The 19,379-nt window shown below is 31.2% G+C and overlaps 1 protein-coding gene across 1 annotated transcript in view; it reads left to right on the forward strand.

Annotated features, from left to right (window-relative positions):
- LOC142322933 (SH3 domain-containing protein Dlish) overlaps positions 1–19,379 on the forward strand; it is an 83,535-nt gene that overhangs the window by 62,876 nt on the left and 1,280 nt on the right. The window contains exons 5-6 of the mRNA XM_075362023.1: positions 4,760–4,925; positions 6,759–6,909. Coding sequence (XP_075218138.1) covers positions 4,760–4,925; positions 6,759–6,909 — 317 coding nt within the window. The remainder of the gene's footprint in view (positions 1–4,759; positions 4,926–6,758; positions 6,910–19,379) is intronic.

Consider the following 19,379-nt stretch of genomic DNA (forward strand, 5'->3'; position numbering starts at 1 on the left):
TGATTATTATTGATATATAAAATATTTTTTGTTATTTATATTTTTTTTACTATTCTATTTATTTAATTCATTTTTCATCTTTAGTTAAGCAATCAACACACTCGTTTCAAATATTTAATCAACTGGCATTTTGTTGTCACTCCATCAATAATTCAAATTGTTGTCATTTCAGTCAATCAATCAAATCTAATCAGTGCTAGTTAAAAAACGATCAAAATAAAACTTTTTTAGTAACAAATCTTTGGAAATTACATTCATTTTCTTACTAATTAAATACATTTTAGAAATATATTCAACAGGTACAATAATGTTTTAAAATTGATATTTAAAATATTAATAATCGATAGTTACTGCACATTATTATAGTATTTCTTTATTGAACTATATATTTAACAACATTAGCAATCGCTCTTATCTGCTTAAAATACTAAAGTTTTTGTGACTTCCTAGTCAATGTAATTGAAATTCTATATCTTTTTTAAGTTAGCTCAAACAACTGCTGTTATACAATCGTTACTAATTCTCGGCAATTGCAGTTGATTTATGTTTACTTACTAATGCCTCTTCAGGCAAATTTCCACTAAAACTAGTTTTATTAATATTATATGGATTATAATTTAAACAGAATTATCATTATAAATAATGAGATATGCCTTTGATTGGCTGCAGTCTACTGCTTTTGCTCCATTGTTGAGTAATGCTTTAATATTTTTTTTGATTAAACACAACAGAACCTGAAGCTCATACTGCCTCCTTGAATTTCATCTCCTCTTTTCAAAATGCCTAGTAGTAGCTCAATATTTTTTCCAAATTTGTTTTTCAGTAAATCTTCATTACAACTGAGACCTCTACATTTATTTTTTAATCTCATGAACTGTGAATTAAACTGACTCATTTGTAGAAAACGAATTACGTTCTCACATTTTCCAGATTTTTTAAGGCTTTTTGTTTTCTTATAAAATTTTCTGCTTAAATGTTAAATGACACTGATTACTTGCTATTCCTTAATCGTACCTTTTAATTGATTAATGTACAACTTCCTTATATCTATTAAGGAACTAATCTCAATTTTATACTCTTTATTATACAACTGATATGTAATCTAGAAGTAGTAAATTTATTAATTTTATGATATTCTCTTTCAAATGAGTTGATGAAAGCAGTTTGTGCTTTAAAATTAAACTTTAAACATTGTTTCTCTGTAAAAAATAAAACCTCTGTTACTCTATAAACTACAAAAGTATTGTCTTTGAGGCACCTGACCTTCTTCAGACCTACTTATTCTTCTAAAATTAAAAGTTAAAAAGTAAACAAATGCCGTCTTGGAAATTGTAAAGAATCTGTTTTTTATTTCTTTAAGTACTGGACTCCAAAGAGGTGATTTCAAGAATGCCAGCTATGATTTTGGTGCAATAATGTGATAGTTTTATAATATTTAAAGTGTATATTACTTAACTTGTAGCTAAATGGTTTTGAAATAGAATAATTGTAATCATGAAAAATTTTGAGAATTTTATTGATTAGGTATACAGAAAGTATTTTTTTTTGTCTTCAGTCATTTGAATGGTTTGATGCAGCTCTCCAAGATTCCCTAGCTAATGCCAGTCATTTCATTTTGGTATACCCTCTACATCCTACATCCCTAACAATTTGTTTTATGTATTCCAATTGTTGCCTGCCTGCACAATTTTTCCCGTATTACCTGTCCATCCAATATCAAAACAACTATTCCACGATGCCTTAAGATGTAGCCTGTAAGTCTGGCTCTTCATTTAGGTATATTTTTCCAAATGCTTCTTTCTTCATCAATTTGACGCAACATCTCTTCATTTGTCACTTTATCTGACCATCTGGTTTTTAAAATTCTCCTATAGCACCACATTTCTAAAGCTTCTAATCTTTTCTTCTCAGGTATACCGATCGTCCAAGTTTCACTTCCATATAAAGCTATGCTCCAAACATATACTTTCAAAAATGTTTTCCTGATGTTTAAATTAATTTTTGATGGAAGAAAATTATATTTCTGACCTGAAAGCTTGTTTTGACTTTGCTATTCAGCCTTTTATATCACTCCTGCTTCATCCATCTTTAATAATTCTACTTCCCAAATAACAAAATTCTTCTATCTCCACAGTCTTTTCTTGTCCTGTTTTTATAATTAGTGGTCCATCTACATTATTTCTACTACATTTCATTACTTTCAATTCGTTCTTGTTTATTTTTATGTGCTAGTTCAATGGCATGGTCTTCATCCATGCCATTCATTGTTTCTTCTAAATTTTCTTTACTCTCGGCTAGAATTACTATATCATCAGCAAATTGTAACATCTTTATCTTTTCACCTTGTACTGTTATTCTGGATCTAAATTGTTCTTTAACATCATTAACTGCTTGTTATGTGTAAATATTAAAAAGTGAAGGGGATAGGGAACTTCCTTGTCAGACTCCCTTTTTCATTACTGCTTCATTTTTATGCTCTTCGATTATTACTGTTGCAGTTCAGTTCCTGTAAATGTTAGCAATTGTTCTTCTATATCTATACTTGAACCCTACATTTTTTAAAATGCTGAACATTTTATTCCAGCCTACATTATCAAATGCCTTTTCTATGTCAATAAATGTATGTAAAAATGTATGTTGGTTTGTTTTACTTAAATCTTCCTTCTACAATTAATCAGAGAGCTAAAATTGCTTCCCTTGGACCCTATACTTTTCCTGAAACCAAATTGATCTTCTCCTAACACTTCTTCCTTTCTCCTCTCAATTATTTTGTAGAATTCTAGTTAAGATTTTTGATGCATGAGCAATTAAGCTAATTGTTTTGTATTCTTCGCATTTATCTGCTCCTGCTTTCTTTGGTATCATGACAATAACACTTTTTTTTTATGTTTGACAGAACTTCCCCTTTTTCATAAATATTACACACCAGTCTTTATAGTCTATCTATCGCTTCCTCACCTGCACTGTACTGCGCAGTAATTCTGCAAGTATCCCGTCTATCCCAGGAGCCGTTCTGCCATTTAAATCCTTTAATGCTCTATTAAATTCAGATTTCAGTATTGTACCTCCCTTTTCATCCTCTTTGACTTTCTCTTCTTCCTCTATAACATCAGTTTCTAATTTATATCCTCCGTATAACTTCAATATATTCCACCCATCAACCTTTTCTTTCATATTTTAAATTGATGTACCATCTTTATTTAACACATTATTAGATTTTAACTTATGCATCACAGAATTCTCCTTAACTTTCCTGTATGCTCCTCCTTTTCCTCAGGCTTCTCTAAATTCCACTGATTCATCCAACTCCTTTTTTTCAGGTTTTTAAACCCCAATCATTTCATTATCACTAAATTATGATCACTATCAATGTCTGCTCCTGGATATGCTTTGCAGTCAGTGAGTTAATTTCTAGATTCTTGCTTAACCATGATATACTCTATCTGATACCTTGCAATATCACCCGGCTTTTTCCATGTGTATATTCTTCGATTATGATTTTTAAACTGGGTGTTGGCAATTACTTAATTATACTTCGTTCAAAACTCAATAAGTCGGTCCCCTCTTTTATTTCTTTTGCTCAGCCCATATTCACCCACAATATTTCCTTCTTTTCCTTTTCCGATGCTTGCATTGTAATCTCCAACTCTTATTAAATTTTCATCCCCTTTTATGTGTTTAATTGGTTTGTCAATTTCTTCATATACACACACTACCTCATCATTCTCATGGGCAGTTGTAGGCATATAGACATTAACAATTGTTGTCAGCTTAGATTTTGATTTTATCCTGATTACAATGATTATATCCCTAAGCTTTTTGAAATACTCCACTCTCTTGCTTATCTTCTTGTTCATTAAGATACTGACTCCTGCCTGCCCTTTGTTTGATGCTGAGTTAATTATTCTAAAATCAACTGACCAAAAGTCTTTTTCTTCCTCTTGCCGAACCCCGTTAATTCCTACTACATCTACATTTAGCTACCCATTTCCCTCTTTTAATTTTCAAACCTACCAACCTATTTTAGACTTCTAACATTCCATGTTCCGACTCATAGAATGTTACTTTTTAATTTTCTGGTGATCCCTTCCTTAACAGTCCCCACCCGGAGATTCAAATGGAACTAGTTTACCTCTGGAATTTTCTCCCAAGGAAGGCGCCTTCATCTTTGTTATATAAAAATGTAGAGAACTACATTTTTCTTGGAAAAAAAACAGCTGTAGTTTTGCGTTGCTTTCAGCTGCGTAGTACTTAAAAGATTGAGTGATGTTGACATGGCCGTTTAATCTTTCTTACCTATGCCCTTAACAGCTACTGAAAGAGCTGCTGCCCTCTTTCCGAAATCATTCCTTAGTTTGCCTCTCAATAGATACCACTTCGATATGGTTACACCTTTGGTCCAGCTACTCTGTATCAATGAACACTCAAGCCACTTCACCATTGGCATAGTTTCACGATTCATAGAGAGTATAAAGAAGTTTAAAATTAGTTTTTAATCAAAATGTATAAATCTGATTAAAAAATTGGGTTGAAGAAACATAGAATTATGTTGTTTAGAAGTTTAGCAAAGACCAAATAAAGTTGTGAAAACACATTTTTTGAAGCTAATATTCTATGTAATAAAGTTTATTAAGTGCAATGTTTAGGTTAGATGAAATAGAATGGAATTAAGAGAAATTAAAAACATCAGATTAGTTAAATGACTGACAAAGGGACATCATTATTTATATTGCATGTTATTTCCCTTTTCTTTTTACAGGCTTCATTGGATAGTCCTGGAAATATTCCTGTAGTTTTATCTTCTCCATGTCTTTTGTATCAAACACGTGTTGGAGGATATCAAGATGAAATTTCATTACCTCTTGGAATGGTTGTTAATGCTGTCTTCAAAAATCAAGGCTGGTTATATGTTCAAACTCCACATGGTGCGGTTACATTCTTCTTTTAATATTATTTATATCAAAAAATTATAAAAAAGTTATCATATATTTTGAATAATTGTATATTTTTATTTTCATAGATTCTGTCAATAACTCTATTAGTGGTATTAAATACTTTTTTCTTAAAGATCTAAAAACCTTTTATTTGTTAAATCACAATAAAGAAATATAATTTTTGTATTAAACAAGCAATTAAAAAAAAAAATGATCAAAATGATGAATTATTACTGAAGATGATTGTCAACATTCAAAGATTTCAAATTTTTTGAGGAGGAGGAGGAGGAGGAGGAATATTTATATCTCCCAGTTTGTAAGAGACACCTTTGATTTACCTTTTTGTAGAATTTTGAGATAGGATACAGCATCTCCAGAAAACTACACTGACAGAATCACTGCTTCACTGGTCCTAAAGCAGTAACTATCCTGCCAAGGTTGTAGATATATCAGCATGGCATTAAAGATGAACAAGGGTGGTATATAACATAAAATCAAAGGTATTTATCTAAGCAAGATGAGATGAATAATAAGAAAAGGGAAATGCAAAGTAAAAGGGAAATTTAAATACGATTTATCTTTCATATTATCATTGGTAACAGTAGTACTAAACATAATAAAATTTAAATGATTTATTCTGGGCAAAATCTTCTGTAATAGAAATGTACTGTGGCAGGTGTAATTTATTTCCCATAAAGATGATTGTCTCCAGGTATAAATGGAAACATGTTATAAAACATTTAAGAACATTTTTATTACGTCCAGTTTTGCTCTGTATAAATTATTTTGATTTAAAGGGCTTTTAAAGAACTTTGTCTACGCTTGCATATATTCACAAAAAGAAATAAGAACAAATTTGATTTACATTTGATCATTCTGGTTCTAGGTGACTGTATCAGCCTACTTAGAAAATTGGTGTTTCAGTACACTGTGTGTTTGATATCTTTGTGTAGTTGAAGGCAATCAATTTCAATTAGTTACATATATCATAATTGTAAATACTGTAATTATATCTTATGATACTTATTTTATGAGTTTTTTTATTAAGAATGTGTGATGGTTAAATGTTTAAAATCTAAATAATTTTTTAAAATAAAATCAAGAGGAACTAAATGAAAGTAAAGTTCTTATGCCTAATAACTATTAATATTCATATCTGTAAAAGGTCAGTAGTGAATTCCTTTACTACTGATTAATATTGGCTTCTATGCTCCTAATAGGATGTTCAGAAATATGTTCCTTTTTTGTACACCTAGCTACAATCCTAACATGAGCAAAAATTCCTCAACATAAAAAATTTGTAAGATTGGTAATTTGATTAATTCTTTTCATAATATTGACTTTTTTTTAACTGAGATGAAGATAATTTCATAAAGAACTCTTATAGGATTATACAAACTATAAACAACAAATAAATTTGTAGAATTTTAATGTACACCTTCTATTTTAGATTATATTATACTTAGATTTATTACAAGGTGTTTTAATCATAACATATATTTCATATTTGATTATGTAATGTACGTATGGTTGTGCAAGTGGTTATGTAATGATTTTGTTATGTAGTGAATGTAATGTTAACATGGTGTTTGTACACCAGCCTTATCAACTCCTTTTCTTAAACTTTCTAGATTTTGCATTTTGTATTAAAGGGTTGAACCCATTCATTTTGAATAAATAAATAAATTCATGAATGAAATTGTTTTACCAGTAATTTAAATAAATGAATACTTAAATATGAGTATAAGTATTTAGTATAAGTTTTAATACAGATTTTAATTTAAAGTATAATTTGTTAATAATAGATGTTTATTTGCAATGTAGGAGAAGAGGGTTATGTACAATATACAGCGTGCTTGCCTTTGGGTATTCTTCCGCCAAGGACACCTGCACCTTGTTGGGAAACTCATACAGATATTTTTCCACATCCGGCTGGTAACAGATCAGACAGTGAAAAACTCAGAACTGGAACAAGGTAACTTTACGCAATAATTGATGATAATAACAAATAAATAAATAATAACGTTTGATTTTTTTTTTTATTCTATAACATTTTTACTCATGGCATAATATATAAAAACTGATTGAATATTAAAATATACAAAAACATAATTATTAACAGTCACCTGTTTTGCACTATTGCAGGCTAGATTCAGACTTGAAATAATCATGACGTAGGCATATATTTCTAAAATTAAAATATGATTAGATTTATTTTTAAAATTATTCAAAAGTTCTTTACTTGATTATGAATTTTCAGTTCAGGACGGATGATTTTCAGTTCTTATAGAGGGGTCAATCCATTTGAAATATCCCAAAAAAACCATAAGCTGGTTGCTTGACCAATTCAAAAAAAGTTGAACCTTAACCACTTGTTTCCTACATATTTCAGGACCTTAAACTATTGTTTTTAGATTTTTTATTTAAGCAGTTTACATGTGGCGGGCATTTTTGTTAAGGCCCGCATACCTATTTTTTTTATGGTAAGGGTTTATGAAAAACATCATAACTAAAAAACTATTGGTCCTGAAAGGATGAAACAAAAAAATCTATTTATTCATATTTTCTCAAGGTAAAAGATTGGTTCAGTGGTTTATTTACCTATCTCTCATCTTCTATGAGAAAATTGCCAATAAATTTGAACATGAAAAACTGTGAAATTTCACTTTTGGTAATTTTTTTCAAGAGGCAGGGATGGCATACACAGTTTGAATTATTTTTGTTATATGTAGGTATATGTTAGTAGTTTTACCATAAATAATATTAGTGGTGATATATTTACCCTTAAATTTTTATGAATTTTTTAAAATTAATTTTTTTTTTAAATTCAAATTTTAGCTTCAAGTAACTTTGAATGGGCTGGTGATAAAAATCTCAAATTTGCACTACTTAAGTGTTTTTAAAGATGTTTATGGCAGATAAAAAGGTTTCTTGTGAATTGTACTAATAAAAAAGTTATAACCTCTCAAGAATCATGAAAAACCTGTTAAAAGCGATACCATTTTGACTCACTAAATAAGTGCTCCATGGGGGTTTCTTGTCTTCTTTGTTTTTAAATATATTTTTTTTATATTTAGCCCCTATGTTGGTGAAGTTAACATTTTCAATATTCTTAAAATATATTTTTTTTTAAATTATTAATGATAGGTTGTAATTTAATGATTACTTAACCAATACTAGTAACCTAATACAATTTTGATTCAAAAATGCTTGTAAACCTTCAAGACTGAAATTTTAATGAGTAACCTACATCTTTTTACAAGAATTCATTTTTATTTTTATATTGGTTTATTTTTGTAAACACTATCGAAGAAAAAATAAATTGTAGCAAAATTTTAATTATTCTTCAATGAAATAGCCTGTTTTTGTAGTAATGAGAGTTTATTATTTAGTGTGGTTAACCAACAGCTGTGATATCTCTTCTGATAATTCTCTTGAAATTGTGTGAGTCACTGTAGTTAGTTCAAGTGATGTCAACTTTCTCAAGACTTTGCAAATCAGTACCCACACTTTGTCTTGTTGAGACTTTTGAAATGATGTACGTGATCCAGCTAGGAGGAAAAAATGAACCTGCATATTGTCATTTTTGAGGCTAATATCTACCACTTCTCCTATCCACCACTGATCATCAAACACACAAGCAATACAGTCTTCTTTCTTAATTGAAAGTGGTGCAATACCTGACACAGGATGGTCTTCATAGTCCTTGGAGTCTGAAGTAAAGTAACATCTTACAATGCCTTCTGACACAGGAACATACTTGTGGTAGCTTCTAGTACCAACAACTCTCTCAGAGCAAAAAAAAGACAAAAAGTCTTTTTTAGAAAAGTTTTTTTAGAGTTTCTGAAATCTTAGCTATCTCATCTGATTTAATAAAAAAAATACTTGATGTTTTTTCAGCTTGTGATTACAAAATGAACATTTCATCAACATTTAGCATCTGACTGGTTAATGGCCTTTTCAAGCTTGCCTTTGCCACCTCTCATTTTGTCATTCCTCCCACACCATCACAGGTGTTTTTCTCATGGGATGATCCAAAGTATCGTTCGGCTTCAAGGTCTAAGTCTTTTTGTGACTGTACAAGTTAGCAAAATTCTTTTTATTTTTACACTGCCTTGAAGCACAATCAGTAAAATAGATGAGTTTTTTAATGTTCTGATGTACTTCCTTGATATGGTCTCCTAAAATTTTTTGAAAGCAATAAAATGTTGCTGTTTTGTACTTCTAGTGATCACTTAAAATACAGACACTTTTGTGTTGTAATACATCATTTTCCTTGAAATAGAACACAAAGGGTGAACTGTGACTTGGCTGTTAATACAATTGAAGCTTTGTGTCTCATCTTGAACAAGAAATGAAAAGTTTTCTGCAAAGTCTGCCAACACCAAACATTCTTCTTCTCCTATTTCTGATTTTTTCTTCTTGAAAAACTGAGCTTGAGATTTTGGCACGAAATGGTGGGTTTTAGTTGTTCCATTTTTTCTACTAATGATTTGAAAAACTCATCTTTGGTCTGAAGAAGAGTAATCATCTCTACCCTATCAGCTGTTACCCACTGTTTGTACATTATTGGATCTTTTAACATATCATACTCTTCGGAAAAGTTGAACATGTCAAACACTGCCTGCTTACCTGGACATTTGGGGCACACATTCATCATACAGCTGTAGTTATCCTTGTCACAAACAAAGATGTCTACTACGTCATTATCAGCATTAAGTTTGGGATCATCACTCATGAGTTTGATGATCTGGTGGTGGACGGACACTACGTGATTTCCAGATGCACCACCCAAGATAAACCATTTTGGACAGAGTTCGCAAACTTTGATCTTCCAATTTTTTCCTCAGGGTTTTCACTTTTGAAGGAGACATACAATTTATTTAAGTTTAGCAGAACAAGGCGCTTTTGCTTATTTACTTTGACAACATCAACATGCATGCCAACACTAAAAGGACACTGCCTGCTATTATTGTCATCTTCATAAAATAACACAACTTTTTTAATTGTGTCTTTACTAATTCCCGTTTTATGTCTTTTACGTAACTTTGGTAGAATGCCTTTCTCATTAACTAATGCTCTAGTAAGTCTAACCAAACGCTCAGGCACATTGAATTCTGATATTATTTTAGATCTGGTCCAAGATTGGGGAAGTAACTGATAATTTTAACCTTAATCTTCTTTACAAGTAAGAACACATTTTTCTTTTAGTTTTAAAATAAGATTGTCATATTCATGTGAAGAAAATTGAACTGGATTTTCATTCTCAGAAACTTTTGAGTCAAAACACAATTCAAGATTCTTTTTTAATTTTTCAGATACCTTATTTATTTTAAATTTTAATGCTGATGGCCTTTGATTTATGCTTAATTTTTTTCAATTTTGATAGAGGTGATACACCCAAAATGCTACAAGCAGCATCCAATTGTTCAATATTGTGATGTGGGGAATGTATTGCTCTTGGTCTTTGCATTCATATAGTTCTTTGTTCTGCTGAGAAAAAATACTTTTGAAACAGTTAACCACAAAGAGACTTTCCAGAAACTCAATTTAAATTTGGAAAAAATGTGTTCATTAAGAGGTTTCTCTAATGCTACTTATCTTAAGTTTTTCTTAACTGTTTTTTATGAGCTCTCAAAGAGTCACAACAAAACTGTCCATACAGTGACTGAATTTTGACAAAAACATTTTTTCATAGTATTCACAGACACTAGTGACACTGAATTAACATGTAAAAAAATAAGTTACTGGTTTTCATTACTAAATTCACAAATTTTAATGAGTTCTTTTGGCACTGTACCATACACTGTTCTACGACACTCTTTATTCAGATAGATTCCTATGGAACATTGTTCTATATGCAATTACTTAAAAATTTAACTGATTTTAAAATTTGCAAATATCATATATTTTTAAATAAAACGTATTTATTTAATAAACACTTCCAAACACAGTATGAAATCTGAGACATTCGGTAAAGGTGTGAACAGTTCACCGACCATGTCAGTCTGACCAGTCTGTAACTGTAAAGCTAAATGTTGCAACAAACATAAATGATCATGTTGCAACATGAATTTTCCTGACAACTGGAAATGACTTCAAGCACCTTTTATAACATGAACACTGCAGCTGAATGGTTCAAACAAGTCTATTTCAACTATAAAAATATTGAAGTACCAAGAAGACAAGAAACCCCCTTGGAGCACTTACTTAGTGAGTCAAAATGATATTGCTTTTAACAAGTTTTTCATGATTTTTGAGAGGTTATAACAAGAAACTTTCTTGTTTGCCATAAACATCTACAAAAACACTTTAAGTTGTGCAAATTTGAGATTTTTATCACCAGCCCTATCAGTTATTTGAAGCCAAAATTTGAATTTAAAAAAAAAAAATTTGTTTTCAAAAATTCATAAAAATTTAAGGGTAAGTATATCACCATTAATATTATTTATGGTAAAGCTATTAACATATACCTTCATATAAGAAAAATAATTCAAACTGTGTATGCAATCCCTGCCTCTTGAAAAAAATTACCAAAAGTGAAATTTGATCGTTTTTCATGTTCAACTTTACTGGTAATTTTCTCGTAGAAAGAAGAGAGATTAGTAAACCACATTCTTTTACACTGAAAAAATATGAATAAATTGCTTTTTGTTTCATTCTTCCAGGACCAACTGCTTTTTAGTTGTGATTTTTTTCTGTAAACCCTTACAATCACAAAAATAGGTGTGCACACCGCAACAAAAATGGCCACCACAGATAAACTGCTTACATAAAAAAAATTTAAAAAAAATAGTTTTAAGGTCCTGAAACATGTAGGAAACAACTGGTTAAGTTTCAGTTTATTTTTGCAACCATCCTTGGGTCACTTCAAATAGATTGACCCAAAGCACAAGTTCTTATGTAAGAACTTATGCATTATTTATTGAGAAATTACATAAATGTGTAATGCATAAGTATTTGTGTAATACATATCATGTAGCAATTTTTATATGATTTTATGAACTCAAAGAAGATTTGTCTCCTCATACTGAAATAATGACACTAGAACTTTTTATACTTCTTGCATTTACTACTTACTTAAAATTTACTGAATTTACACTTAAAAAAGCTATTTATCCTTTTGGATTAGTAATTATTTTATTAATTTTTTATAAATTTTAGTGGCAGAACTGTTATGGTTATTAGCCATTAGTAATAAACTCCAACTGCATGATCTGACACTGCATCCAGCATTGTTTAACTTTGATCTAAAGTAGTGGTTCCCAACCTTTAACATGACATTTCATTTTATTTTTTCACCACATAGTGTACTGTACATAAACTACAAAAATGTAAAAAAAAAAAAAAAAATGGCAAGAATTAGCCAAAATAACAATGAAGTAAATAAAAAGAGAATGAAAAACTCAGAAAGCACATCATTATTGTTTAATGGTACATATTCAGTTTAATGATAAGTCCAAAGGGTTTAAATGTAATATGAAACATTTGTAACCTTTCTTTAATAGGAATACTGCTCAGAGATATTTATTTATTCACTTTATTAATTTTGAATATTAGTTTCAATTAAAGTACAAACTAAAGCACTGTAATTGAGAAAAAAAACAATTTTATTATTACTTATGGTATTTTATTGTTGTATAAATATTTGGTTCAATAAATGATTCAGAAATCAAATGATTAAACTTTCTTAATTAGTGGCCACTCACTGCACATATGCTAAAACAACAAGTGAAATCAAAAGCTTATCTCAAATGATATTTCACTCTCTTCTCGCTCATGATTATTATATTCATGTGACTCCCTTTCTATTATTCCCTACATGTCAATGTTAAAATTATTTATCTTATTTTCTATGTTTGAGAGTTCATGCTACCTCTACTCATCGTTAGATAACATAGAAGCCTTCTGGAAACAGTAAAACTGAATTGTTTAGAATACTTATATTTAGTTATATAAGCTATGAATGTGTGAAACATCATTTTCTGTTAGTCCATCATAATATTGAGTGACAAGTGCAATGTCAAGTGTTAAATCACTAATACAAGTAGTAATGTGTATTTTGTTTAAGATGGGTGAATATTTTTTAAATATCATTAGAGCCTTCTGCCTCCTCTATGAATCATGAGACCTTGCCGTTGGTGAGGGGGCTTGAGTGCTCAGGGATACAGAGTAGCTGGACCGAAGGTGCAACCATATCGGAGAGGTATCTGTTGAGAGCCAGACTAAGGAATGATTCCTGAAAGAGGGCAGCAGCTCTTTCAGTAGTTGTTAGGGGCGTGAGTCAGGACGACTTAAACGGCCGTATCAACATCACTCAGTCCTCTGAGTACTGCGCAGCTGAAAGCAATGGAAAACTACAGCTGCTTTTTTTCCAAGAAAATGTGGCTCTCTGCATTTTCACGTAGCAATAATGGAGGCGCCTTCCTTGGTAAAATATTCCGGAGGTAAAATAGTCCCCCGTTCGGATCTCCGGGTGGGGACTACTAAGGAAGGGGTCACCAGAAAATTAAAAAATAACATTCTACGAGTCGGAGCGTGGAATGTTAGAAGCTTGAAAAAGGTTGGTAGGCTAGAAAATTTAAAAAGGGAAATGGGTAGGACAAATGTGGATATAGTAGGAATTAGTGAGGTTCGGTGGGAAGAAGAAGGCGACTTTTGGTCAGGTGATTTTAGAGTAATTAACTCAGCGTCAAATAATGGGCAGGCAGGAGTAGGTTTCGTGATGAACAAGAAGATAGGGAGGAGAGTGGAGTATTTCAAAACGCATAGCGATAGAATCATTGTAATAAGGATAAAATCAAAACCTAAACCGACAACGATTGTTAACGTCTATATGCCTACAAGCACCCATGATGATGATGAGGTAGAGTGTGTATACGAAGAGATTGATGAAGCAATTAAACACGTAAAAGGAGATGAAAATTTAATAATAGTTGGAGATTGGAATGCAAGCATTGGAAAAGGCAAGGAAGGAAATATAGTGGGTGAATACGGGCTGGGCAAAAGGAATGAAAGAGGGGACCGACTTATAGAATTTTGCACGAAGTATAATTTAGTAATTGCCAACACCCAATTTAAAAATCATAATAGAAGAATATACACTTGGAAAAAGCCAGGCGATACTGGAAGGTATCAGATAGATTATATCATGGTTAAGCAAAGATTTAGAAATCAACTCGTTGACTGCAAAACTTACCCTGGAGCAGACATTGATAGCGACCATAATTTGGTGATAATGAAATGTAGATTGGGGTTTAAAAACCTGAAGAAAAGGTGTCAGATGAATCGGTGGAATTTAGAGAAGCTTGAGGAAGAGGAGGTAAAGAAGATTTTTGAGGAGGACATCGCAAGAGGTCTGAGTAAAAAAGATAAGGTAGAAAATGTAGAAGAAGAATGGGAAAATGTTAAAAAGGAAATTCTTAAATCAGCAGAAGCAAACTTAGGCGGAATAAAGAGAACCGGTAGAAAACCTTGGGTTTCAGACGATATATTGCAGCTGATGGATGAACGTAGAAAATATAAGAATGCTAGTGATGAAGAAAGTAAAAGGAACTATCGGAAATTAAGAAATGCTATAAACAGGAAGTGCAAACTGGTGAAAGAAGAGTGGATTAAAGAAAAGTGTTCAGAAGTGGAAAGAGAAATGAACATTGGTAAAATAGATGGAGCATACAGGAAAGTTAAGGAAAATTTTGGGGTACATAAATTAAAATCTAATAATGTGTTAAACAAAGATGGTACACCAATATATAATACGAAAGGTAAAGTCGATAGATGGGTGGAATATATTGAAGAGTTATATGGAGGAAATGAATTAGAAAATGGTGTTATAGAGGAAGAAGAGGAAGTTGAAGAGGATGAAATGGGAGAAGCAATACTGAGATCTGAATTTAAGAGAGCATTAAAAGATTTAAATGGCAGAAAGGCTCCTGGAATAGACGGAATACCTGTAGAATTACTGCGCAGTGCAGGTGAGGAAGCGATTGATAGATTATACAAACTGGTGTGTAATATTTATGAAAATGGGGAATTTCCATCAGACTTCAAAAAAAGTGTTATAGTTATGATACCAAAGAAAGCAGGGGCAGATAAATGTGAAGAATACAGAACAATTAGTTTAATTAGTCATGCATCAAAAATCTTAACTAGAATTTTATACAGAAGAATTGAGAGGAGAGTGGAAGAAGTGTTAGGAGAAGACCAATTTGGTTTCAGGAAAAGTATAGGGACAAGGGAAGCAATTTTAGGCCTCAGATTAATAGTAGAAGGAAGATTAAAGAAAAACAAACCAACATACTTGGCGTTTATAGACCTAGAAAAGGCTTTTGATAACGTAGACTGGAATAAAATGTTCAGTATTTTAAAAAAATTAGGGTTCAAATACAGAGATAGAAGAACAATTGCTAACATGTACAGGAACCAAACAGCAACAATAACAATTGAAGAACATAAGAAAGAAGCCCTAATAAGAAAGGGAGTCCGACAAAGATGTTCCCTATCTCCGTTACTTTTTAATCTTTACATGGAACTAGCAGTTAATGATGTTAAAGAACAATTTAGATTCGGAGTAACAGTACAAGGTGAAAAGATAAAGATGCTACGATTTGCTGATGATATAGTAATTCTAGCCGAGAGTAAAAAGGATTTAGAAGAAACAATGAACGGCATAGATGAAGTCCTACGCAAGAACTATCGCATGAAAATAAACAAGAACAAAACAAAAGTAATGAAATGTAGTAGAAATAACAAAGATGGACCGCTGAATGTGAAAATAGGAGGAGAAAAGATTATGGAGGTAGAAGAATTTTGTTATTTGGGAAGTAAAATTACTAAAGATGGACGAAGCAGGAGCGATATAAAATGCCGAATAGCACAAGCTAAACGAGCCTTCAGTAAGAAATATAATTTGTTTACATCAAAAATTAATTTAAATGTCAGGAAAAGATTTTTGAAAGTGTATGTTTGGAGTGTCGCTTTATATGGAAGTGAAACTTGGACAATCGGAGTATCTGAGAAGAAAAGATTAGAAGCTTTTGAAATGTGGTGCTATAGGAGAATGTTAAAAATCAGATGGGTGGATAAAGTGACAAATGAAGAGGTATTGCGGCAAATAGATGAAGAAAGAAGCATTTGGAAAAATATAGTTAAAAGAAGAGACAGACTTATAGGCCACATACTAAGGCATCCTGGAATAGTCACTTTAATATTGGAAGGACAGGTAGAAGGAAAAAATTGTGTAGGCAGGCCACATTTGGAGTATGTAAAACAAATTGTTGGGGATGTAGGATGTAGAGGGTATACTGAAATGAAACGACTAGCACTAGATAGGGAATCTTGGAGAGCTGCATCAAACCAGTCAAATGACTGAAGACAAAAAAAAAAAAGAGCCTTCTGCATGTGGTAGGGGCAGGAATGGAATGAAAAATGGATTGTATAACAATTATATCTCAAATATGGTTTTACTGTTATTCCCAATAAACCATAATCTATATTTTGTCAAGAAGAATTGTCACAAGAAAGTACAAATCTATCAAAATACTTCACCATTAAATGCCAAACATCCTGACATAAGAGCCTGCATTCTTGAATTGAGACTTCTTGAATGACATCTAAACTATCTTTATAAGGAGAAAACTATTATTACTTCAGCAACTAGTGTTAAAGAAAAGCATTACCAACAAGTTATTGAACCGAATTTGTCATCACAGAGACCAGTAAGCCATGTACATTTTCCAAAATTCTGATTTACTAATAGCTAAAAATACAATATAAATAAAATTTGGCTAAAAAGAGGCAAAAAAATACCTCTCTCCATAGATATTATTCAAAGAAAGCTAAGTAACATGATAAAAGACATTCTAATGAAGGTTATTGAAAATATTAAGAGGTATGCTTATTTCTCGTTGCAAATGGTTAAATCCTTAGATATTTCCAACCATGGTGTCCAATTTATAATGTTTGTGAGTTATGATATTAAGAATGGTGTTACAGAAGATAAAAAAAATAAAAAAATAAAAAATTATTTTTTTAAATCATTAGAAGCCAAAACTAACAGAGAACATTTATGTACATGTTTATGCAGAGTACTAGCATGGATGATAGTGAGACTGAAAGAAATTCATGGCTATATATACCAATCATGCCAAGACAATATGAAATGTTGAAGTGGTCTCGATCCCAGATTAGATGAGTAATGCCATACGGCACACTATTTTCTACATTGAGAATCTCTTGGACCAAAATCATTACAAAAAAATCAGGTTTTTTAAAATTTGTCATTAAGTGATTTCCATTAAAAGAAAAGCATTGTAAATTTTGTATTTGCAGCAAAGTTAGTAAAGACATGATTCTTTATATGAAAATCTGCTTCATCACACAGAAGTAGGATTGCTTCTCTAAGAAAACCATATGTTTTTTAAAGGTTAATGTATTAAAATGAGCTTAACATTAAGAGCAAACATTTTACTTTACCTCCCACATGATGTATCAAATATGCCAATATATTTTCCAATTTCCTTTGGCTTCTTAAGCCAGCCTTCCTGTTTGATGACTTTTAACACATAATCTCTTTGAATAATAGTTTGCAAGGCCATTACTCTAACACAATAACAAATTAATTAATAAGAGATAAAATAAGCAAATTTATAAGTAAATGTGATTTCTGGTCAACATCACTGACAAAAAGAAATTTTATTTGTTCTAGTGTTCAAGGTTAGATAAAAAAATAGAGAATTTTAATTTTTCTCAGACAATCTTTTATTATTCATTAATATTGATTTTGTCACCTTCAAAGTACTCCTTTTCAGATGTAATACATCTGTGCTGTGCATTTTCCAATCTTCAAAGCCTCTGGAACACAATTTCTGGTATGGCGTTTCGTTACTTCAGCGATTCTGTCTTTATTTCTTCAATGTTGCCAAACCGTTGTCTTTCATGGTTCTTTTCAGCTTGTGGAATAGAATTTACAGGGGGGCCATGTCTAGTGAATACAGAAGCTGAGACATAAATAACAGTGTAATTTTTGGCCAACAAGCAGTGAAGGGTGAATAAGTACGTTATTGTGGTGCAATTGCCATGAATTTTTTCATCACAAATCCAGGTGTTTTCTTCAGACTGCTTCATGCAAATGACGTAGTAATCCTTATTGAATCTCTGATAATGATTTAACGATTGTCCATAATAATTTTCGTCACTTTTTTGAAGTTGTCATCGATTGTTGATGTGCTGGAACATTCAGGGCGCTCATCATCTTCAGTGTCTTTTTGGCCCTCTTAGAAACATTTGTACCACTTGTAAATACTTGTTTTATTCATAGAAAAATTGTCAAAAGCAAAATTCAACATTTCCAATGCAGTGCTGCACTTTATTCCAGTCTTAAAGCAAAATTAATGCAAATTCTTTGTTCCATTTTTCTACAAGTTAAAAATTGCTGTCCGTACAAAAGCACATGTAACCTTTTCAACAGCCAACAATAAACTAAGCATCCACTGTGGCTACCAATGTAAACACACATTGGGGACAAGTGTACCTACACAACAAAAAAGAAATTGTGAAAATTAGACTAATACAACCTGGGAAATTAAAAAATTCCACATATTTTTAGATGAAACCTCATATTTAAGAATTCATGGGAAATGTAGCTATGTATGATATGACAGATTCTATTTTTATATATATGAAATTAAATTTATACAATTTTAAAAAACAATTTTTGTAGTTCTTTTTGAAAAAACTCCAATATATTCATAAGTGGATACTCACTCCCTTTTTAGACATCTGCGTTCAGCTGGCTAAAATTCCAATAAACATGAAAAAATAACTATTGAAATATGAGGGAGTGTCCTCATAAATTTTACAATACATATTTTACTTTATATTATAGCACACCATAAGAGTATGGTCCACAGCCGCAGGCAGCTTGTTACATGACAATTGTTATAAAAAAATGCACATTTATTTTGATTTTTGTATTGATAAGATGCAAATTTTATATTTTTCATATAAAATGTTTAACTTTTTTTCATGAACTATATTTTTAGCAACTTATTTTGTTGCTGTTTGCCTAGAGACATCCAAAAGCAAGGACCATTTACGTGTGATCTGATTTTTATAAGTTACATTATATTTTTTATATTAAAATGAATCGTGGTCCAGATTTTAAGTTAAAACAAATTTTATGTGAACGGACAATTTTTGTTTTCCCCAAATAAACAGCAGTACCAGAACACTGTTCTGGTGTGTTCCTGCATCAGTGCAGCTCTATTGAAGCATATACTAACAGAATGTTGAATCTAAACTTTTTTATCCAGAGTGTAGTTCAATTTTATCAGATTCCCCAAGCTTGCAAAAGAAACTTTTATTTTTATACCACTTGCAAACCCATACAATTTAAAATAAATTTTGCATATTTTGATTACTGCTCTCAAATCAAAACAAAAAATT

Source organism: Lycorma delicatula, chromosome 4 (genome assembly GCF_047948215.1).
Source record: "Lycorma delicatula isolate Av1 chromosome 4, ASM4794821v1, whole genome shotgun sequence".
Classification (NCBI taxonomy): Eukaryota; Metazoa; Arthropoda; class Insecta; order Hemiptera; family Fulgoridae; genus Lycorma; species Lycorma delicatula.